This window comes from Chiloscyllium punctatum, chromosome 36 (genome assembly GCF_047496795.1).
Source record: "Chiloscyllium punctatum isolate Juve2018m chromosome 36, sChiPun1.3, whole genome shotgun sequence".
Lineage (NCBI taxonomy): Eukaryota > Metazoa > Chordata > Chondrichthyes > Orectolobiformes > Hemiscylliidae > Chiloscyllium > Chiloscyllium punctatum.
This window is the reverse complement of record NC_092774.1, coordinates 881255-906427: the sequence shown is the minus strand read 5'-3', so window position 1 is coordinate 906427 and position 25173 is coordinate 881255. Positions and strand designations below refer to the sequence as shown.

General features: G+C 42.0%; 1 protein-coding gene across 1 annotated transcript in view; it reads left to right on the top strand.

Moving 5' to 3' along the window:
* The window catches only part of LOC140461063 (scavenger receptor cysteine-rich domain-containing protein DMBT1-like), a 36331-nt gene that overhangs the window by 10743 nt on the left and 415 nt on the right, over positions 1–25173 (top strand). Inside the window, exons 4-8 of the mRNA XM_072555847.1 lie at positions 13836–14150; positions 14698–14994; positions 19367–19684; positions 24502–24969; positions 25054–25110. Of these exons, the coding sequence (XP_072411948.1) occupies positions 13836–14150; positions 14698–14994; positions 19367–19684; positions 24502–24969; positions 25054–25110 (1455 nt within the window). The remainder of the gene's footprint in view (positions 1–13835; positions 14151–14697; positions 14995–19366; positions 19685–24501; positions 24970–25053; positions 25111–25173) is intronic.

Sequence of the window (25173 nt, the reverse complement as noted above, 5' to 3'; positions counted from 1 at the left end):
AGGCTGTTGTGAGGCTTGGCTCTCAGTTGGGCATTGTTGAATGAGACCTGGGGTGGGTGGGTTGTATACACATGTCATTATATGGGGAAAGGTAATTAAAGGTATTCGGCAGAGTGTTACTGAACCCGAGGCTGTTCTGGACTGGCCCTCACGATGTAGGGCGTGGATGAGAATGGTTGAGATGGTTGGGGAGTGAAGGGGTTTCGGAGACTATAAATACATCTATATTCGTCGGTGTATGGGGACGGTCAGGCGAGAGGGGTTGTACATGTTAAATGTTAATTCTGGGGTAGTGGAAAAAGGGTATTGGCAGGTTGGCCCTGGGAGAGAGGCCAATGTGAGGTTGTGGATGGGGGCTGAGGTTGTAATGTAGATAGGTGTACAAATATATTGAATGATCTTTGAGAGACGGAGGCCTGGAATGTGAATATTAATGAATAAATGTAGAGGGATCAGTGTGTCACGAGGTTTCTAAGGAGATTTGAGATGGGAGCTGGGGGAACAGGGATGGGTGGGCTGGGAGTTGGACAGGCAGAGTTGATTGACGTGGGTATCACTGGCTGGGTTCAGCATGGATCGGTCCCAAACCTAGTTGCCTACCTGGAGAAGCGGGTAGTGAGCTGGTTCTTGAACCACTGTAGGAAGATCCACAATGTCCCGCAAGTAAGACATTCCAGGATAATGACCCAGTGACGCTGAAGGATTAGCCAATATATTTTGGAGTTGGGGTCGGACAGTGACTTGCAGGGTCTATTATTCCCGTGTATTTGCTGCATCTCGTCCTCTTAGATGGAAGTGGCTGTGGGTTTTGAGAAGGTGCTTTCTGAGGAGCCTCGGGGAGTTTCTGCAGTGCATCAATTCGATGGTACACACTGCTGCGACAGGCCGTCGTTGGGTGCAGGGAGGGAGAGAGGGAGCGGTTGTTTGTGGGTGTCGGGCAAATCGAGTTGGGGGCTGCTTTGTCTCTGGACGGTGTCGAGCTCCTCGAGTGTTGTTGGAATAGTCCACTTCCAGGGCATACGGGGAGTAGTCCCTCACCATCCTGACTTGTGCCTAGTCGATGGTGGGACAGGCTTCAGGGAGGGGTGTTAGGAGTGGAGTTACTCACTGTGGAATTCCCAGCCTCTGACGTGCTCTTGCAGCTGCTGTGTATGTATAGGGCTGGGTCCGGGTCAGTTTCTGGTCAATGATAACCTCCAGGATGTTGATCATGGAGGGAGGGGGGTGCACTTCAGTGATGGTAACACCATAGAACCTCGGAGGGCGAGTGGAGCGTGGTAATGGTTCGATTCTCTCTTGTTGGACTTGGGCACTGCCTGGAATTAATGGGCAACATACTCGACCCACAGTGTGTCTTTCTTCCTCATTATTGTGTTTATGAACGGGGACCTCGAGATAGGCATAACTTCATTTGGAACAGAAACTCCAGCCTCCACTCATCGAGTCATCATAACCCTGCTCAACATCAACATACCCACGTTTGACACGGAGTCAAATTCCCTCTACACTGTCCCCCATCAAACACTCCCAGGGACATCACAGGGTCAAATACAGAGTAAATCTCCCTCTACACTGACCCTCCCATCACACACCCCCAGCACGGGATGAGAGGCAGAGTAAGGCTCCATCTACACCAGAGTGTAGAGGCTGCAGCACGTTCCTGGTTAGGAGGGGGTGCAGGGGCTGGATGGGTTTATCGAGAATTGAGTGGATGCAGGGGACTGGACGGGGTGACAGAGATAAGGAGGTGTGGGGCTCGAGGAGGTTACAGACATAAACAGGGGGTATAAGGGCTGGAGGGGGCTTGGGGCTGGTGGCGGTACTCAGATCGTGGAGGTGGGTCTCGGGGCTGGAGGGGGGTAGAGAAATAGGGAGGTTTGTGGGGGCTAGAAGATTATATAGAGATCGGAAGAGGGAGGGGCTGTTACAAGCCGGATAATGGCAAGGGTTAATCATGGTAATTTGAAGAGCCAGTTCAGACACGATTGGCTGAACAGCGTCATTCCACATTGCAACGCCACTGTGTTTCAGCAATTGTCAGATAAAGAGATTTTCGCCAAATGCACAGTGCAATTCTTCGATCTTTGTGCACGTTTCTTCTAAATAAATGGACTTATAAAATCGTGTATTCTGACATGCTGAAAATGTTATCTTATGCATTTCTGTTATTGTGCCAGGATTAATGAAAATGTGCATCACGATTTAAAATTTAAGGTCTTGACATATTTACAGATTCCCTGTTGCTGTGAGCGTGGTGCTGAGATGAGCTTGCCCTGATGATATACTAAATGGGATGATTTGGAGCCAGAATTCTCATTCCGAAACTACGGCGTTCTCCAACTGAGTGTTTTAATTTTAAAGAAGATCCTGGCTACAACGCTTGAGCACAGAATTTACCAGGGTTCCAGGTGTTTCCTGTTGATTCGACAGAAGGGCAAGACGCTCACTGACTGTTCTGTGGTTCTGCAGACTCAAAAGCTACTTTTTCATACATGAATCTTGACAAATTTCAAAATATGATCTGCTGTAAAACCTGCTTTTGAGTGTCTTCTGACAGCATTTCATGGCTATTAGTTGCAGTTCATTGCTTGGGACTGTCCTGAAAACCGTATGTGTGTCTGGGAATTTTGCTTCTCCCTGAATGATCAGATTTCTTCAGATTGCCTTCTATCGTAACAAAACCACTTTTAATGTGACATTCTGTAGCAGCCTACTGAGACATGTTTCAGGCGCTGTCACATCGACAAATAGGGCAAAACAGCACAAGTTCAACTGGTAATTATTGATAATGTGACTAAACCTCGCGAAATGCACTAAATGCATGCAGTTCCGTAACCATGGTAACACAATCAAATTCCTGACGAGGTTGGCGATTTGAATTTAGAACTGAAACCACTGCAGACACTTGGTGCAATTATGATTTGAATGTTGAGATTCCATTCACTGTTATTCAGAACTGGAGAGGGCCGGATAATGCTGGCTTATGTGTTGTTCATCTGAGATGCTCGAGGGACAGAGATGTGGGGAGGAAGCAGAGAAAAAGACAGGGACAGGTCTTATATTTGTGAAGGAGCGACGTGGATTCTAAATCGGAATTAATGATAAGTGTGACATTCAGGAAGTCACTGATCGGAGCACCTACATTTTTTCCCTGAACACTAATGTATTTTACAACCAACCATGGTCCCAACACTCACCCTTCATAACGTCACTGTTCACAGACTTTCAGGGAGAGAAACAAAACTACACTTCCACAACTTCCTTTGTCTTCTGTGATCAATCACATTTTGTATCACGCACAGTGTGATCTACGGTTCTGTAAGAAGTGGTCAACTGTGAGAGGGTAATTGGACACGTTGACCGTTATTTCAATGTCCCTGTTCTTGTAAAGTCCACAACCAGTGCGGAAAATGGACCACATGTGTTCCTATGTAAACCACATGACAAATCCAACCAGGCCAAATATTGTCTAAACCGCATTCTCTCTGTCAGCAGGAATGTGATTGAAGGGGTCATCAACAGTGCTGTCAAACAGGAACGGCATAGACAGTCTGAGTTCCACCAGAGCCATTCAGCTCTGAAGCAAACACCAGAATACTGCAACAATCAATATATCTCTCCGCATCTGTGCAGATAGAAACACAGTGATGGAATACTCCCCAAAGACTGGACTGGCTGCAGCTCCGATAAAATTCAAGAAGCTTGACCCCATCCAGATGAAAGCAGCCCGAGTGACTGGGGTCAAATTTCCCATTAAATTCCACAGACTTCACACTGGCAGGAGAACTATGAATGAGTACAACGACATCCCAATCTTTTTGAGGATTCCACTCTCACATCATCCTGTGAGTGACGAAATCTCTGCCACGCTTATCGAAAAGGCGCACCTATATCCCAAGATCATGACCCCTTTTCCTGCATACTCTAAACAAGATTATACATCAAACCTACATCGTGTTTTTCAAGGCCAATAGAAGTATTGACGTTTCAATGAGATACTCACCAAGGAATATGGACCCAATAAGTCCAATGTTTCCTTACAGGACACATCTGCACTGCTTGAAATCAGTCTGGCAGATTTCACTTCAGCCATTCCAACGCAATGCACTGTACCTGAGGCAAGGCGTTCTCAACGGCACACGATAACTCAAGGGTCTCTGAAACGTCTTGTGCAAGCACTGTGACAAGATGTCTTTACTCTTGGACTGAACCCCTTGTTCAAAGAAGGTCAAAATAGCACTTACCTTTCTGTCTTGTACTTGTTTCCTTGCTTCCAGTTCCCGGTGTATCGGGTCATCCACCTCTCTTTGTACGTCATCACGAACGGAATGTTAAATGAATGCTTAAGTCTGGTATTCTGTTCTCTCCAATTTTCTGTTCAATGTCATTAACCTTACACTGATTCAAATTTGACTGCATCTTTCATGTATTTGCCCAATAGCCCAACTCATCCTTTTAGCACTGAAGCGTCTTCGCATCATCAAACCTTGCAAAGTCACCATTGATCATTCTCAGCCAAAATAGCTGAAGTAAATTGGGAATAGCTCAGGTCCCAGCGTCGATTTTCCATTCGCTCCATTGGTCTCCTCCTTTCACTGAGTATGCGCTATTTTTCCTGCCTATGAACCAATGCTCCGTCCTGGCAAGTATATCTTCTCCAATAGCTTGTGCTTCATTGTTGAACGCAAGTCTATTTTGTTGGATCTTTACATAGGTCTTCCAAAATTCGTGAATACAACATGGACTAAGGTATCCAATTTTCAGATAATAGTTGCCAACTCAAAAATTGTAGCGTTCTCAAACCCAATTTCCATCCCATGCATCATGACAATTTTGCCTGATCCCAATTGATGCCTATTTTTACATTGCTTATGGTCGACACTGTCATGTCCCAAGTACTGTCTTGATCATGACAACCTGTACATCGTGGTTTCTCCCATCCTCAAATTTAGAACGGTTAGTTCACATTTTGCATCCCTAATCTGCCAGATTTGTGTGTTTTTTTTTCAGAATGTTTAAACATTTGCATTGAGATAGATCGAAACATGGATTTAATCTATTTACATTTCATTTAGTCCCAATAAATTCAGTTGACCAGCCACCCCGGCCCCATTCCCAAAGAAGGCCTTAAGTCCAAAATATGAAATCTTCTGCACCTCGAATGCTGCCTGACCACCTGTGCCTTTTCAGCACCACACGTTTCGACTCTGTTCTCCAAAATCTGCAGTCCACACCTTCTCCAATGAATTGACAAATCTGTGTTACATTGATGTGCACTATGTGTACTCAGAGAGTAGAAAGGGCGTGGAGCGCACTGCTTGCAACAGTAGTACACTTGCCAACATTTTGGGCATTTAAATGACCATTGGATGAACATCTGTATGAAAATGAAATATTGTCGCATAGATATTTTTCCACAGTTCAGCGCAACATCGATCCCAGAAGGGCCTGCCTTACGCTGTATTATTCTATGTTCTGCACTCTGTAGATTTAAAGTCACAGTTGCCATGATGTGAGGCCCCGCACGTTTGAAAACTGAGGCGTATCAAGAGGAAATCTGATATTTGGCAAATTTAAAAGATTGTGCAATGTTACTGTATTACACTGTATCCGTCCCACAGGAGCTGGCAATGATAGGGGGAAAATCAACGTAATTTGACATTTGAGCAGAATGTTCAGAGGAAAAAAAAAGGAATACAATAGTTTCCTCTCACAAATACGTTGCTGAACAAATTCGACCAAATGATAATGATTAGTTAAATATTGGTACATATACTGAGAAAGATGAGTGAAGCAGTTTGTCAGAAGACAAATAGAAATCAAGATCTGTGATTAGAAGACAATATGATCCTTGGGGAGCGACTTAACATTTTTTAAAGTTGTTTCAATGATTAACACTTTTTGTATCATAGAAAAGTGAAACTAAAAACAAAGGCAAACATTTGAAGAAGAGACCAAGGCGGGCAGCATCTGGGGGCCCAAAAAGCGAGGTAATAGTTTGAATACACTGTGACTGTTCCGGAGAATGACAGTTTTCCACACTGTGGACGGAGGTTGAGGAGGAGAGACTGGAACAGATGCTCAGCGTGCTCAGAGAATAAGACAACAGGCCCCGAGTTATAGTAAAGGACAGAATAAAAATCTCAGAATAGGTTGTGTTAATTGGGGGCGACGAGGTGAATGTTGGTCTGCTCTGTTGAGACCAATGCTGACAGGAGACGGATAGACAAAGAAGGAAAGTAGTGACTTGTAATCCAGAGAAAGGACAGACATTCTGCTCTGAAGTTATTAGACTCCATTTTGAATCCTGAAGAGTGAACAGTGCAGAAGTGGAAATTGAGCTGTTTCTGCAGCTGCTCGAGGAGTTGTTGAGTTGCACACCGTCTTCAATGAATCCGTAACCAATAACCTCCTGTGGTAGAGTGATTATATGATATGAATTCCGGAGTGAGGACTCGCTTCCAAGTTAAAATCTTTAACGTCATTGATCTCTCAAGATGAGCTGATTTTTGGAACCCGGTGTCTTTGTGCCCATTAATGGTCACATCACTTCTCATTGGTGTAGAAGACAGTGTTCAGTTCACAGTCCGCACACATCGCAATCTATTGGTTGTTGGAAAGAAACACGGGCCTCTGTTCAAGCCGTGTGAAGGAACTAACACTGACAGAAATCGAGGAGTTACTTGATACATGAACTGCTGCTCAATGTCTGTGAAACAGCACTCAGCTAATGTTCAGATTTGATCCGGTACCACCAGCTGGGACGATGATTGTAACCCTCCTGAACTTACTTCTTCTGCAGCTATTGAACTGTGAGTTATGGTTTACTGAATACATTCTCTTAACCTTTCATGGGCCAATAATTAGTGACATAGATGTGGCAACAATAACATTGTCAGTCTGCGCAAGATAGAATATTGACATGATATGGAATAAAAATGTTTTTTGTCTTCATTTCTCTATGACTGTTTCTGTGGTGTCAGAGCTCCCCAACCTCCACCCTCCCTTCCTCCCTTAAACTTCCAATCCTTGCATCTATTCGTAGCTTCTGTACAGCTCACAGTGTTGAAGACCTACTCACACAATTCGGGTGTGTTTGGAAACTGTGTCTGTCGCTGGTTTAAACGGTGTGTGTATCCGGGAAAACTGCTTAACACTATCTAACTAATTTACTCGTCAATATTTGTGAGAATGTAAAATAGAAGCTGATTATTTTGAATTTCTAGAAACTTGATGTGCCACTGATTATGGTCAGTATTTCTTCTCTTTATATTCCAATACTTTCTCGACAGTGATGCATTTATAAAGCGCCGTTCACATCCTCAGTGAAACAAAGGAGCTGTGTGCCACTATGATACATTTTGCGATTGAGACAGTCCTGTAATTTTGGAATCATGACAGATAATTTGTTCCGAGAGAACTGTTGGACTGATTGCTGTGATAAAGGACCCAGTTAGCTGTTCATCTGCGAATAATTGAAGGGTCACTTAACGGAAAACTACAACACTGCTTTCTGTCCAAAAATGTTTCGAGATCTGCTAAGTTATTCCAGAAATTTCTCTTTCGGTTCTAATTTCGACCACCCACTGTTCTTTGACGTTCTTTTTTCAGCCAGTTTTCTTATTCACTGAATTTGATCGAATGATTGTCACTGCCCAGTTCAACATCAATATCTCAATTTGTGTACCAGATAGTGATTAAAAGTTCAGTCTTTGCCGAATGATTTCTTTTTTTCTAAAAAAGAAAACTTTATTCATACAATAGCTCTACATGCATGCATAGTCCCTGGAACGGGTCACTTCTGTACAGTAGTCAAAAAGTGTGGTGCTGGAAAAGCACAGCAGGTCAGGCAGCATACGAGACAGTCGACGGTTCTACCATAAACTCTTCATCAGGAATAGAGATCTTATTTTCCAAACGTCGACTGTCCTGCTCCTCCGTTGCTGCTTGTTTCACTGTGCTTTTCCATGCCCAACCTTTTTAACTCTGATCTCCAACATCTGCAGTCCTGACTTGCTCCGACTTGTATACAGTACTGTATGACGGGAAAAGTAAACATTGGAGTTTGACTCTATTCAACAAACACACGAAAGGCATCTCTTACTTCGACTTGACTGTATTTATGTATATTTGAAGCATTCTGCCAAATGACTTGAAGAGTTTGCTCAGAGAACAACCCGATTGGTACACCTGTCTTGTATTCCCGCAGATCCTTGAGGAGGCACACATCGGTGTTCCAGCTATTCCCTGGATCGTACTGTTCATTCAATGCTGGTTTTATGCTCTAACCGGTGGAAATGTGTTTGACCAATTCGCTTTCTCTGTCAGGGGCAAGACTGCTGCATATTAAGGCAAGGTTGAACATGACCACATTTTGCTGGCAGTGAGATCTGCAAAGATTTTAATTTAGTTTAAACATGTTGCCAAATCTCTGGTGAGAGTTATGCCAAACTTAGTTTTAGAGAAGATCTGAACAGAAATATCGAGGCACTTTACGCGTCTTGTCTATTTTTGACTTTTATTGTTCCCAGTGTTATCACTTCAGGCAAGAAAAGAGAGAAGCAACTTTCAGGCTTCTCAAGTTAATCTGAACAACTGGAATGGTTGTCAGTGACATTTGTGTGCACTGAATTCTGTGGGAAAGAGTAAATTTAGTGTCAGGAAAACAACCATTAATGCTGTGTCGACTGTTGATTGACCTCATGCACACATGAACAATTCTGTCAGATTATGCCTATATTCTGTATAACCATGGTGTGATAGTATTCGCAGACATATGTTACTTGCAGTCATGTGCCCTGTATTCCAGATTGATACAGAAATGACATGTCTAAGTAAATGCTGTTCACGCCATAATTTTCATCTTGCCAAGAACTGAAATATCCAGAATGAACCCTTTGCCTAATTTGTTCTTGAGTGATGAATGTGTTCGGTAACGATTAAACTTAGGAAATTAAACCTGTGACTCTTTTTCTATATATTTTTAAAAAATATAAGGTTTGGAGTACTGTGTGCAGTTCTGGTCGCCTCACTTTAGGAAAAATGTGGAAGCTTTGGAGAGGGTGCAGAGAATATTTACCAGGATGTTGCCTGGAATGGAGAGTAGGTCGTACGAGGATAGGTTGAGAGTTCTCGGCCTTTTCTCGTTGGAACGGCGAAGGATGAGGGGTGACTTGATAGAGGTTTATAAGATGATCAGAGGAACAGATAGAGTAGACAGTCAGAAACTTTTTCCCCGGGTACAACAGAGTGTTACAAGGGGACATAAATTTAAGGTGAAGGGTGGAAGGTATAGGGGAGATGTCAGGGGTGGGTTCTTTACCCAGAGAGTGGTGGGGGCATGGAATGCGCTGCCCGAGGGAGTGGTAGAGTCAGAATCATTGGCGACCTTTAAGCGGCATTTGGATAGGTACATGGATGGGTGCTTAATCTAGGATAGGAGTTCGGCACAACATCGTGGGCCGAAGGGCCTGTTCTGTGCTGTTTTGTTCTATGTTCTATGTTCTATGTTCTATATGGCTCGGCCAGCATTACTTAAAATCCCAACTTTGCTGTGTCGACCCAAGTTCATGATCCACTTGATCCATTAAGGATAGGGACTTCAAAATACGTGAAAATGAGTATTACAGAATGGTCATCAAGTATTAGTCAAGAAACAACTGTGTCATTCAATCAGGATGGGGACTTATAAGTCCAGTACATTAATTTTCTGTGTGGCTTTTTAGTTGGTGAGCCAGCAGTTTTGTTAGATTGCGTGAATGAGCTTAGTTGAGTTGTTGCAGTTAACTTGGATGGTTCCAGTTCAAAACGGAACATTGGTGATGAATGTTTTAAGTTGTTAAGCTAATCTAAAGGTTATACATGTCGTTGATTTGCGACGGGTGCCGCGAGCCTTTCAAAGTATGGTGGAGTTTAATGCAGCAATGTAAGTAGCGAACATTCTTTCACAGTCCTAACTTGTCCATTCAACAATTAGGGAAGCACTTTTAGGCAACATTTTTCAATTAAAAGTTTTCTCTTTTACTGAGACTTGAATTCTTTATTCTCAACTTAACTCTGCCACTCGGGTACAACGCAAAAGTTAATCGATTCCTTTCTGCATGAACGAGCGAAATCATATCAAATGGGAGTTGAACAGATTGTTTAGATTCTAAGTTAAGTAATTAATATATGTTCGGTGTCAATTCTCATTCAAAGATCACATAAAATTCCGCATTTTTGTTGGTGTCAATACTTTTATTTCTTTAGATATCCCACCTCGTTTTGCATTTAATTGAATGATGATATTTCAGTCAACTTGAGATTATTTTTTGAAATCTAAATAATTGCTGAAAACAAGTTCAAAAACGTTGTTCATGTCCCTCATGGGTAGTTGAAACAAACTGGAAATCAACTTGCCATCTTGCTAGATATCGCGTTTTAACTTGAAGTATTTCGCAATCTGTGTTGGTGAAATAGTGTACTAGCACTGGGGAAGGAGCGGAGAGTGTTCATAGCATTGATTCTGGAGATGAGCGGGTTCGCTTATGAGGAGAAGACCAGAATTGCACTTAATGGAATTTAGAAGAATTAGAAGGGAGTCTTATAGAAAAACATAAAATTGTGAAGGAAATAGATATGACTGAAACACGGAGGTTGTACCCAGTGGGGGGTGTGGTGCGGGTGGAAAGTACCACAACCATTATATTGCGATTCTGTGGAATTCCCTGCCCCGTGAAACAGTTGAGGCAGAATTGTAGGATATGGTTTAGTCAAAGATATATGAAGTTTTGTACTCTGCAGGAGTTTAGGGTTTATGTTGAATTGGCGGGAAAGGGTAACCGAATCCAGGAAAAGATCAGCCATGATCTCATTGAAAGTGGAACAGGATTGAGGTGACAAGGTCCTTATTCCTGCTTCGATTTCTTATGTTTTTGTGCCCTTAAATCGAAGTGAAGTGTGCAGAACACTGTCATTGCATTGACTCTCGCCTTAGTCCATGTCGAATATTGTGTCTTCCACAATATTGCAAGAGAAATATAGCGTAGACATTAAATTTTGCAAAAGTAGTTCAAAGGGCCATAGCAGTTACAAATCAACCAAGATTATTCAATAATTACACACTGTCTCAAATCGCAACCACTGGTGCTTCTGCAGCCTGAGTTTGCATCAGATCTCCCATTAGTTTGGGTGTTCATTATGATGCCACTGGTCTGACGTGGATTTGTTGTTTTCCAAAAGTGTCCAGTTAGTGAGGAATATCAAATGTCTGATAAATCACATTAAATGTAACGGCCTATCTTGTACAACCTAATGCAGTACTTCAAAAGATTTTCAGAGTTGTATATATCTCCTTCGTTCTCGTAAACCAACAGAGCTCTTGCATGTTCGAGTATCTTGACATGTATGTAACAGTGTACAAAGTAATAGATTCAAATTCTCACGGATATAACAATTATAGAAACGTAAATGGGACAGAACAGGTGATATGATGAGAGGTTCAAGTCAGTCTGATAAAGTACAGGCTCAGAAAGGGCAAAGCCCGAAGGGTTCTTTTTGGATGAATGAGGGCAATATCCCAGTAAACGGATCAGACTGCAATGTCCTGTTTTCGATTTTTAATGTTCGTTTTCTACCACGAAGTTCAATAAAAAAATACAAGCAGTAAAGATTTACCATTGAATTGTTGCGATATTGCACACACATCGTAAGGAGGTAAAACATCGTTGAATGCAAGGGATAAGAGACGTTGTGTATCAGGGATTCAATGAATCAGAGTGAGTGACCATCTGTTAACACATTGACAGGTGGCCGGTGTTGTCTGATTGCCTGAAAGTAGAAATGAAATTATCTCAAGAACCAAAGCAAACAATTCGAGCTGTTCAGAATTTTCAAAAGTAGCATGGTAAAGAATTCGCAGGAAACTAAAAATCAACAAAAGTTAGCTAACTTTGGAAGAAATTTTAACTTTATTAAAATTGGACATACGTTTGAATTCCATTTTCAGCTTGGGAGAGGAACAAAATATATAATCAATGAACATCATTAACGGGGCAAGTTCAGTAAACTCCTAATCATTTTCTCCAAAAAATGACAATAGGTGTTCATCACCATCCTGTCCCCAGTGCAGAAGACCGTGGGTAAAAGATATTGACAAAGACAATTTTTTGGGGAATAACGAAAGGTAATGAAACAAATTCGGCTGTTTGCACAAAGAGGTTCCCAACGGCACTTGGACCGCATGATCTCATTCTTTTGTTCTGACAAGTGGTTTATAGCCAGTTACATATTCAACGTTTCTTTTGATCCATCATAAATCCTCATGTTCTGGAATTGGGGAAAAGAAGAATTCCTGCTGGATATTGTCAATGACTGAATCTCGTGATGTTGCCGCCATGTCGATAGGAGAACAGTACAAAGCCGAATTTTAACGAAAGTAAATGCAATACTAAACAAAACATACTTTCGGCGTTTAGTTGCTGACGAAGCACTGTCAGTCAATGTTTATTTCAGCATTGCTGATTGAATACATTTCGAAGCTCCTGAAATCTTTGGATGGGGGCACCTTGCTATGGTCACTGGAGAGCATTCCTGCTGTCTACGGGGATCATCACAATGTTGAGTAAGTCGGCAGTGCAGTAACAAACAGAAAGGTCATTGGATTGGCAGTATGTCTCTCTGTGTGGAAACAATTCAAATAAATGTAGAAGAAAGATGACAATATTTGATCCCTGCTGTCAATATGTTTCCTGTGTTGTCGGTATTGCATGTAAGGAGGATGTCAAATTTCCAAATATCATCCACTCAAAGGGTCATATCACGGGGACAGGCCCTTCCGAATAATATGTTCCATGCCGACCAAAATGTCCGCCCACACTAACTCCATTTCCCTACACGCTGCCCATGTCCTTCTGAACATTTTCTATCCAAATATTTGTCCAAATGCCTTTAAAATGTTCTTTACATATCTGTCACAACCATTTCCACTGGCAGCTCATTCCACATGCGAATCACCATTTTTTAAACAACCTTATTTCGCAAAGTAATACTAATTATTGCCCGCAGCTGTTGCATTTGTTTTCTTTATTCTTCAGCATTGCGTTGATTTTTAACACTTTAATTCCCTTCTCTCTATTTCAGACAGACTTGTCGATACCCAGGCCAACAGTTCAGTTAATCACATGTTATTTTTCCAGGGATTGGAATCCTTATATTCTGATGTTTCTGCTCAAATACGAAGTGGTGGTGAATAACAGCATGTGTTAATGCTCACTCGTTAATCAGCTGTCTGTTAATAACAAATAGGGTGGTAGTTGCACGACTTCTTAAGGTCTCTCATTTCAGGATTCGTGGCGGGGGGGGGAGGGTGGAAAAGAAGCGGTTCCAATGCACACTACCATTCTCAGACAGAAAGACAATACATGGAGATGCGATGAAGATTCATCTGCACACACAGTGCTGCTGTCGGCAATGTGTATCAACGATTTCACTCACTGTTGCGCAGTGACGTCATGCTCACATGACCATACAGGCGGACGTACGTTTCAGTTTCAGATATTCTCAGGGCGGACCAGTTGTGGTATTCGCCATTCAGCGTACCCACATCCCATGAATCAGTAATACATATCTTCTCATGGAAACATTTGCCTGATCCTGTCTGTGAGTGAGCATTTTATTTGAAAAAATGATCTTTGCCTTTCACCATCTACAATACATATCCTAAGGGAGATTGCGATAGTGTGTATTTTTACCGTGACCTCACTCGCATTGCATTGTCAGCGTGGAATGCTGGCTGCAATATAGAGCTTTCACAATTGCACATTGCTCACTTTGATTACCATTTCTATATTTTACAGAGACGGTGAGGCTGAGACTTGCGAATGGGGGCAGTCCTTGCGCTGGCCGAGTGGAGATTCATTACTGGGGACAGTGGGGGACAGTCGATCATGATCTTTGGGACCTGCCAGATGCTGCTGTTGTGTGTCGGGAGCTGGACTGTGGGACCGCGGTCTCTGCCCCGCGCGGGGCTCACTTTGGACAAGGTTCCGGACCCATTGTGACCTGGAATGTTCAGTGCAGCGGGACCGAGCGCGCTCTGAAGGAGTGTCGATCAGCGAGTTGGTATCACCGCTCCTGGCCAGACATCAAAGATGCTGGTGTCGTCTGTTCAGGTAAAACAAAACTGCTGTACTTTCTGCATAATTTTATCAAATTCCGGGGCTGTCAAAACAGAAAAGGATGTGATAACTGTCCAATACTTATTAACATAAAAATAACAGAATCACTGATTTATTCAGTATCATTATTTAAACTGTTGAATACTTGACGGTAATGGGAGAGGTAAGTACCTGTTACCCTTTCCACTCCAGTGAAGGGGCAGGACAGGTGTCCATTGTGATGTCACTTAAAGCCACATTGAGAGAGCTGCACCGCTGGAACTATCAGACTTACAAATCAATGTTTAATGAGATTCAACATTGTGTTGGATGGCACAATCACTTTGTATCGTGTATTTGCTGTTAACTCAAACAGCTGAGGGTCAGGATTCTGGGGAACGAACATGAATGTGGTCGACAGGGCTACAAAGCCACACAGATTGATGGAACAATTTATATCCGAATGTGCCAGATCTGCTATTAATCAAATGAATGATCATCATTCAATAATCTGAGTTCGTTTTATTTCAGCGTTTTCCTGATTCAATGCTTTTCTTTTCAGACCACATCATTCCGAGGTTGGTCCAAGGAAGACTCGAGGTCCTTTTTTGTGACACCTGGAAAACAATGTGTGGCCTTGACTGGGATTTGAAAAACGCCAATGTGGTCTGTGCGCAGCTTCATTGTGGAGTGGCCGTGTCTGTTTCAAGCACTGCTCATTCTGGAGGCAGTACTGTGCTCAAGGGTTCTGAGGTCTTTAAATGTACGGGCAATGAGACTGAGCTGGGGAAGTGCCCTCGGTCTTCAGACACTCACCAGGATTGCAGTGGACACAACAATGTCACCCTGATATGTTCTGGTGAGTATCGATGTAATGTAAAAAGAAAGACATACTTTGATTTAATGTTTGTTAGAATGATGGTGCTGGCATTGGGGGAATTGCTGTAAAAATGACAAATCTAAACTATTCCTCCTGGCTTCCCATGATGTCATGCACGAATTATAATGTGGTAAAATAGACACACAAGTATTGGGAATGAAAATGTTTCTAAAGCTTTATAACTGTATTGACAAAAAGAGATGTCTTGGAGTTTGTAAACTGTCTGCACCCAACATATTTTATTGTTTTGATTGTCTCAAAGTCGATGATTGCCGATAATATTAAGCATGGGTCAATGTCGAGAAATTAAAGTGAAAATCAGACAATTACCTTTTTGACAAGCCAATAGATTGTCTTTAGCTGTATCTGCGCTAAATAAGATTTCAGGACAGCATTTCTAACCTGTTTGGAATAATTGTACACCAATCTTCGAAACAATTTCACCAGCAAGACTTTCTCACTTGCTTTGATTTACTGTCTGAAATGTATCATCTTTGTCACATATTTAACCATGGTATCCTGGACTATTTATGGGAGGCAAAAGTGATCCAGCTGATTCCCTGGTCTTTGACGTTTGTTTGAATTTATCTTGCCTTAATGCTATTGTTGGTTTTACAATAGTCTCGAGACTATCACTGCCTGATTTACTGTCGTTCAAATGTGCACGGCACTTTTTTGCCACAAACCTTATCATTTGTCCCCGATGTTTTTCTAAGAAACAGCTAATTTGGAGTAGTTTTCTTTTCTTTACCAGCTTTCGTCCAGTAGTCATATTCTCATGTATTACATGTATCTCATGTATCTCATTTGTTTCAGCTCCCTTAATTCAGGGCTATCGACGATCTGTCCAATATATCCGTGTCAAAACTAGAAGCTTCTTCATATTGCTCGTCTCCACCTCCTCAAGGACCATGACACCCTTTGTGAATTATGTGTTGCACATGCTGGAACACAATGCTTTTCTCGCAGTCAAAAGACAGCTGGATAATAATCACCACAATGTCTCTGCTTCTGCACCAATTCACTCCATTTACAAACTAAAGTTTAAATTGCATTCCTAGTTACTCAGCCACGTATACTGTCAAATTCAAGTGTCACACCTGCTGAAGCCCTCAGCCCTACTGTTCAAGTGCACTTCTTCAAAAAGAATGAAAAAGTCAAAACTTCAGAATACATTTTTTTGATTCGATTACTTACAGTGTGGAAACAGGCCCTTCTGCCCAACAAGTCCACACCGACCCGCCGCCCACACAGACCCATTCCCCTACATCTAACATTATGGGCAATGTAGCATGGCCATTTCACCTGAACTGCACATTTTTGGATTGTCGAAGGAAACCAGAGCACCCGGAGGAAACACACGCAGACATGGGGAGAATGTGCAAACTCCACACAGTCAGTCGCCTGATGCGGGAATTGAACCCCTGTGTCTGGGAGGCAGCAGTGCTAACCACTGTGCCACCATGCCGCTCACACGTTACATGTCATTTTCCAAGCTGGCAAAACGTATCCCCTCAGTTGTCTTTGCAATACGTTTCATCTGCCACATGTCTATCCGCTGTATGTCCTTCTAAAGTTGGTGTCTGTCATAATTGATAGTTTCAACTTATCAATATCTGGCACGATGAGCTAATTTTTAAACGTTCCCCTGTTTCTTAATGCCAACGTGCACCCCTCTTCAAAAAAAGCAACGACCCACAGCATCTAATTGCTTTCCTTACTATGCCATGTGACTCTTAATAGGCTCTCCTTTCCGATATTCAATTTACAAATTGAGTTATTTACCTTTCTCGAATATAGTTAAATGGATGAATTGCAAAACACACACATGAAGCAGAGGGGAGCACAACTTTATAGAAACAAGATTAGTAGAATCTGAGGTAAGATGACAGGAGATCGATTGGCCTCTACTGAAGCTTCCCTGATAGGGATCGGTTAGCTCAGTTGTCCCAATAGCTGGGCTGTGACGTATTGTGATAACAACAGTGGGAATTCATTACACCCACAATCTGAAGTTGCCATGGAGCTCTGAACCTTCTCAGCTCACTACCCACCTTCGGAATGGAGACCATCAGGTTAAATCACCACCAGTCATCTTTCTCTAAAGGGAGAGCAGTCATCAAATCAATCCAGATCAGGGAGCATCGGAACTGTCACACGTGTCCAGGCTGAAACGTCATGCATTATTCATACTTTTCAAAGAAATTGATATGTAAATAGGAGGAGGAATTGATTGAAAGTAAAAATACACGCTTTCTGTCAGAGGTGTTGCGACTGAGTAAAGTTCTCAGATTTCAAACACTTATGAGGCACCTTGTTCTGCCACAAGAGTTTGGGACATTCAATCTCTCTTTTCAATACCGACCATCAATCTTTATTTTTCCCAGATTTTTTTTTGTAATTCCCTCGACAAGAATTTGTGCAGAATGGAATTCTCATTTTTGTCAAGAGGAAACTATCGATTTTCGACAGATGATCAAGTTTGGCTTTATGGATGAAGACCGGAGGGGCAGAGAGTGAAATGATGTAGGAAACTCGCCCTCTCGGCTAAGAACTAATTTAATGGATTTTTTTGTTGAAGAAGTGATTACATACCCATGCTCCTGAACGTCTTACTAAAAGGAGAAGAGAATTTCTGCAGATAATTTAATTGCCAGGTAGAATAACCAAAAATATTCAAAATTAAATGGGAACCAGGAGTATGACATTATGTTGTAGAACTCGTTGCTAACATAAAAAGAATTCCTTAAACAGGAACAATGCAGGAAATACGGAAATCCATTTGTATATGCAGCTCGTGTGATGCATTACAATGACTCACACCGTGATGCTTCAGTTCTTTCTTGTGGAATGAGAGGATTCGCTTCCAAATTGAAGACGAGGAATTATGAACAAAATTGCTGGAGAATCTCAGCAGGTCTGACAGCAACTGCGGAGAGAAATCAGAGTCAACATTACGAGTCCAGTGATCCTTATTCAGAACTGTTCTTCATTATCACATTTTAGTGAAATATCATTGCATTGTTGATTGTATAGTGTGGAGAGAAGGCAAGACCACACTTGGAATATTGTGTTCCTTTCTGTATGCCTCATTATAGGAAAAATGTTTAACCTTGAGAGAAGATGCAGAGGACATTTAACAAGATGCTGCCAGTACAGGAGGGTATGTCTTATGAAGAAAGGTTGAGCAGGTTAGAACCAAGAAGGATGAGAGGTGAATTGATAGAGGTGTGCAAGATGATGAGAGGCATAGATATGGTTGATAGCCAAAGACGTTTCTCCATGGCGCACATGTCTATTACGAGGGAGCATAAGTTTAAAGTGATCGGATGAAGGTTTAGAAGAGATTTCAGAGTCGGCTCTTTGCACAGAAGTGGTGGATGCGAGGAATGCACTGCCGGCAGTGCTAGTACAGTCAAATACATGAGGGACATATAAGCGACTCTTGGATAGGCACATGGAAGTTAGCACATTGAAGGGTATAAAGCGTAGTCTGATCTTAAAATAGGAAAAAAAGGCTGGCACAACATCGGGGAGTGAAAGTCCTGTACTGTGCTTTAAGATTCTATGTTCTATGTTGTTGTGCAATCGTGTACACATGAAGTTGACCCAGGACGTCTGAAGTTATTGGGAAATCTTTTCCAATTTGGTCAGCATATCATTGAGAAATTATGTCTTTCGATACCCGTATTTTGTTTTTGATGGGGATAGATGTAGGAAAGTAACATCATCAAACCACCAGTAAAACGTTATAGATGCACCTTTCCAAATCTAATATCTTGTCTGGAAATGTGTGAACAAGGGGATAGTTTTATTTTTTTAAATTTGGCCAGAGTAGGAATGCCAAAAATGAATGTACTCACTTTCCAGTACGTTGAGGGAATTCTCTTTGGATAGAAATATTCGAAACTATTTGCAGCATATCAGGAGTTTGCAACATCAGACCAACCATGTCAAAACGAGTGAGGTTGGCAGAATTGATAAAATCATCACTAATATTGTCTTTGACAATATCTAATCAATTAGGAATGACTGATAGAGATTAGGCAGGAAGCACTTCAATTCACGACTTCGGGGCTCCCATCAGCCCACTTCCCAAAATCCACCATGACCTGTTGACAATTCACTTCCTTTCACGCTTTTGCTCCATTTCAACAGTACATATTCCTCCATATCTCTCTCAAGTGTTTGGAAAAGAAAGGCAATGGTAAAAATGAAACTGTCTGAAAAGGTATCGGATAAGCCATGATAAAATAGTTATTTTGTAAAATGATACATTTCATTGTGATTATTAATTCTTGAACGTTTCAATTCTGTGTAAAAGTTGTTCTAAATACATTTCATGTTGCAGATGAAAATTGGTGGCCAAGACTGGTGAATGGGGGAAGCCGCTGTGATGGCCGAGTTGAGGTTTACTACAATGGAAGCTGGGGCAGAGTGCAGGACACCCTCTGGGATCTGAATGATTCCCACGTGGTTTGCAGACAGCTGGGATGCGGTCATGCCTTAGAAACTTATAAGTCTTCACAGTACGGGGAAAGTGATGGCCGTCCGTGGGTGCATGATATCCAGTGTCATGGACAGGAATCTCAGCTCCGGGATTGTAGGATCTCAGGCCCATTGAATTCATCTGTCACCGACAGCAGTAACGTCGTCATCCTCTGTTCAGGTAAGAAGACGCGACACAGAAGACCTTGCTCAGAACGATCAAAACAGATATCTGTCTCCTGAGAATGTGTATCACACGTTCTTCACTATTAGTCCAGGTGAAAGCAGGCATGGGCCAGATGAATGGGTGTGAAAAACTGAAACTTTGTTTTTGGAAGTTTCAAGTTGCAAATATTTTATAAGCCAAAAGTAAAACTGACACATGAGAGAGTTATCAGTGTGGGAAGAGCATCGAATTAAGATGAGAACTGTATGTTTGGAAGACCTCGATTTCTATCAATAGAGGTTGTAATTAGTCGGAAGGATTGTCTGATTCTTTGCAGCACTGGGAAGATGAAAAGGAAAGAATGAATTTATTAGATAATCCACTCGAAGACGGAGTTTTTTGTAAAACACGTGCTTTGACATGTAAAATAGTGACACTGATATAATATGAGACGTAGTGCATCAATAATGGATGTGAATTTAGGGGCTGGTGCGGAAACACTGAAGACTAGATACTTGGAAATAAATGTTGAAATATGGAGGCAATGATGGCCACATGACTGATTGAGATGAATATTAGCAGTGATGGAAAATGAAAATGAATGTAATTCAGGAAGAAATGTTTGGGTTGAGATCACATTTCTGAAGAATGCTGAATGGACGGCAGGACAGGAAACTAACGAAATGTTCAAACGTTTTCAGAGTGAATGTTAGAGGGTTGATCATAAATTCCTAAATTAACCTTAAATGAGGGGTCTGCTAAATACTGATGCGAGAAGAGTTCGGGTTACAGAAGGAAATCGACGGATGGCCGGATAGGCTAGCCAGTGGTAGATGGAATTCAATTTAGATAAGTATAAGGACACACACTTGGGAATAACAAGCAAAGGAAGGTACTCTTTGATGAATTATAGAACATTTCAAAGCAGCGAACATCAGCGTGAACTTGATGGGTATGTCCAATAGATCCTTACATTCGAGGGACAGGTAGTTAATGTGGTCAAGAAGGAATATGAAATATTTGCCTTTTTTGTCCAATACTTTCAGTATAATAGCGGGGAAGTCACACTGAAACTTTATTTAATTGCATTTTTGTCAAAGACAGATTAATGAAAGTGACTTTGGAATCCACAACATTGGAGCAGCACCGCCGCACTGGCGAGGAGTCTTTCCAGTATCTTCCTTGGGCTGACATTTCCAAATTATAGAGATTTTGGACAGTCTGTGTTTGTTTACCTTGGGGCAGAGGAGACGGAGCATTCGAGTTTGACTGAGAGGAATAAAATTATGACAAACATAGATAGGATAGACAACAAAGAACATTGTCTATTCAGCATTTCCTATGTGTGGTCCGAAAGGCATCTTCTTTGGTTTCCATCACCACCATTTCCAGCTTGGTAGCCTAATCCTCGGCCTGCAAACTGTCGGACGCTGAATCTATTTGCACCATTTTGAAATATGTAACATTCACCCGTAATTCAACTCATGTGCAGTTGGGATCCTCATCCTGTTACCAGGGCAACTTAAAACCCTCCTCATGTCTTCCCCCCACCCCCACCCCCCACCCCACCCGCTACCTGTGGCCAGTTGCTTTCATTCAAGTGTCTTCCCACCATTACCTAGTTCGGACTATGGCCGATTCCTCATCTGTTACCTACAAGCTGCTTTCAATTCCATCCCAGTAAACATGCCTGACAAACGTTTTCAGTGTTTTCAGATATTTCCCAGTTAATGTGTCCATTGTTCCACACCCATCTGCCTAATCAACCGCCTCCACGGTTTTCAGTGTCTTAATATCCTGTAGGTCGAGAACTCGCAGATCCCACTGTGCTGCAGAAGTCTGGCTTTTGTCCATTCCAAACGTAATTGTCCCAATACAAGGCTGGTAGTATCATTTTCAAAAAGCAAAATTTCGAAATTTCCCTTCGAAACCTCCCTTCCTTCCTCTCGACCCAGTTTTGTTTTATCCTTTTTAGTTAACACTTCACCATGCTTTTGGACAACTCAACGGGATTTAAGTTTCGTAGCTGCAATTTTACCACCCTGCTTTTAAGTTTAACCCCTTTCGCAATGAAGGAGAAAATCCCATGTGTCTTCATAATTATCTATTGCAATTACAGACTAACCTTGTGTGATTCAGGTCCTACTGCAGAGCGGCGTGCTGCAATTTCTTACCATTGAAGTAGTAGTCCTTGTCTCTGTTATTCCCACCGAATTGGATGACTTCACCTTTACTGACATTGTCCTCTATCTGCCAGAACCTTTCCCAAATACCTGCACTATCTAGGTCCCTGTGCAACGTTTCACAGCCCTCTGCACGCATTACTCTGCCTCTCAACTTCGTGTCACATCCAAACTTTGACACACTACACGTGGTCCCCAGCTCCAAATCTTTGACGTAAACTGCAAATAATTGCGTTCCCAATTCTGATCCCTGAGGCGCACCACTAGTTACTGATTGCCAACCAGAGTGCCACTCATTTATCCCCACACTTTGATTCTTGTAGGTTAACCAATCTACTATGCATGTTAATGCATTGTCCACAATGGCTTGCATCTTTGTCTAATGCAGCAGCCTTTTGTGCGGCACCTTTTTGAATGCCGCTTGGAAATCTAAATACAACCCACCTACTGAGTCCTTGTTGTTCACTGTGTCTGTAATGTCTTCATAGAACTCCCACAAATGGTTAGCCTGACTACCCTTCATGGTCCAATGCCAACGGGATAATTTTCATCTAGATGACGTGCTATTTCTTCCTTGAAATAAAAACTCTAGCATTTTGCCCTCCACAGAAGTTCAGCGAACCTGTCTAAGATTCCCCATCTTTTGTCGACCTCCCTTTTTAAACAGTGGCGTCATAGTTACTGTTTTTCAATCTGATATAACTGCCCCAGAGCCCATTCAGTTTTGTAAAATTAAAATATCTCTTTTAGTACACTGGAATGCACTCCATCAGGGCCAGGAGATTTCTGTACCCTGAACTCGTTTAGCGTGCCCAAAACAATCTCTAACGTAGTACTGATTGTTTCCTAACTTATTGCCTCACTTCGTCTCTTTGTCATTCAATGGCATGTCATTTGTATCATCCACTGTGAAAACTGAGACAAAATACCAATTCAATGCCTCAGGCATTTCCTTATATATCCCAGGACTAAAAACCCTTCTCAAGCCAAAAGTACCCATTTTCAATTTAACGACTCCTTTTTGTTATATGTATTTGAAGAAGCATTTGCGATCTGTCTTTATATCCTGGTTATTTTTTGTCTCACGAAATATGTTGCTTAATTTAAAGCCTTTTTGTGGCTTTCTGTTGGTCTTTAATGTTTTCACAGTTTTCTAGTTTCCCACTGACCTTTGTCACTTTGTATTCCTCCTCTTCCAATTTGATAGTCTCCCTGATTTCCTTAGACACACATGACTGATTAATCCCTTTCCTACAATTCTTCCTTTTCACCGATGAGCATTTTGAAAGATTGCTCTGAAATTCCTCCACTGTTCATCAAGTGCCCCATCATAATGTGTTTGCTTCCAGTCTACTTTAGCAAACTCCTCCATCATTCTATTGCATATTCCCTTGGTTAAGCTTTACACGAATCAATATACTCTGCTGGACTAAATGAAGAAGGGAGTGCGTATTGAAAGTATAAAATTCTGTTTTTAATCTAATAGAGCATATCCAGTTGAGACTGTCAGATGGTGGAAGCCCTTGTGCAGGTCGAGTGGAGATTTACTACAATGGGACATGGGGATCAGTTTGTGACGACTCCTGGGATACGATAGATGCTGGAGTGGTTTGCAAACAATTGGGCTGTGGACACGTAATGGAAATGTCACTTCCTTCCTCGTATGAACCGGGCTCAGGCCCAGTTTGGTTGAAAGATGTGAAGTGTTCTGGAAATGAATCATTTCTCTGGGAATGTCCTTCAGCACAATTGGGTCACGAAGACGATTGTTCTCATAAAGAAGATGTGAGAATTATGTGCTCCAGTAAGGCCACGCCATATTGTTATTCACCTTTTTTTTGATGTGAGACTTTATGGACTGTTGTGTAGTCGGGGTAAATGGCGGTTCGGGGAAAAGGTCTGTTACTGTTCAGAGGGTAGGTGTGGACTTGTTGGGCCGAAGTGCCTTTTTCCATACACTAGGGAATCTAATCTGGAGTATATTCCTAGTTCAAGTGCATGCCAATCCGTGCATGAAAGGCATCATTAATGGTCCATTGTCAATATTCTGGGAAAAGTGAATATTCGCCCAAATATTCCAAACAAGTGTATTCAAGAGAAACTGTTAGTCATGTTCTTTAGTTTTGTACCCAGCGATGAGCATTGTGATCCTGTCTCTGTATCCCTCGATCGTTCTTCGGCTCTTAATCGGAATGATTCTTAATTTTCCTTGAGTGTATGTCCTCTTTCTCCTTTCTTCCAGATTTCCCCAATTTAGACTTAACCAATTTTTTTTTAAAAAACACGCACTGGGCACACATACTGGCTATTTATTCTGATATACTTGCTTTGTCCGTGATCCTTTCAACTGTAACCACACTTTCTATTTGATTGCGAATCAGATTGTTTGAAATTGCCTTGGAGTTACCAAATCCAAATTGCTCACCTCAATATTTAACAGGCATGATATCAGCCCTATTCCCAGTGGTTCACCACTTCCACACGTTGGAATCTGAAAATCTACTTTGACCTCACACTTTCTATTTGCTGTCGGTTTCGTCTGGCTCCAACCTTTGAAACTGAATCCTTTTCAAGATTTTACCAACACATTGTTCGGATGTCTTTTGAAATTCCGTGGACGTTGCATCTTCTGCCCTGCTTCTCCTTTAGATGTCCGTGCTTTCTGCCAAATGTTTAGTGAGGAATCTCATGTCCCTTATTTATTAACAAGACCTAAGTTGAAAGTCAGAGGAGAGACATGGGAATATATGGAAGGCATGAACAATGTATCAACCTGGCTATCTGTTATTGTACGAACAGAGCACAAGGAGATGCGGCTGGTGAATGGAAAGAATCGCTGTGAGGGAAGAGTGGAAGTGTTCTACAATATGACGTGGGGAACGGTGTGCTTGGAAAGTCTGGATTTCCACGATGCTGCAGTTATTTGTAAACAGTTGCACTGTGGTGTCCTGGTGGATGTTAGTTATGACAATAAATTATTCGGAGCAGGAACGGGACCTATTTGGCTCGGTGAGATTGATTGTCCATCACAGGAGTCAACCCTTTGGCAATGTCAGAGAAATCCATGGGGTCAACACAACTCCAATGGCAGGAAAGATGCACGTGTCCTTTGTTCAGGTAACACGACAAACCTTCTCAATATTCACGTGTCATTCCAAACACTGATTACTAATAGAGCCAGCATCTTTCTCCTCTTTTCAGGGAGCAATGAAATAAAAGACCAGCCTCTCAGTTCACATTTCTGCCGTCAACAATCAGGTGCGTCATCATCATGAATGTGCTAACTCTTGGACCGATCTTTCTGCTTTATTCCACATTCAA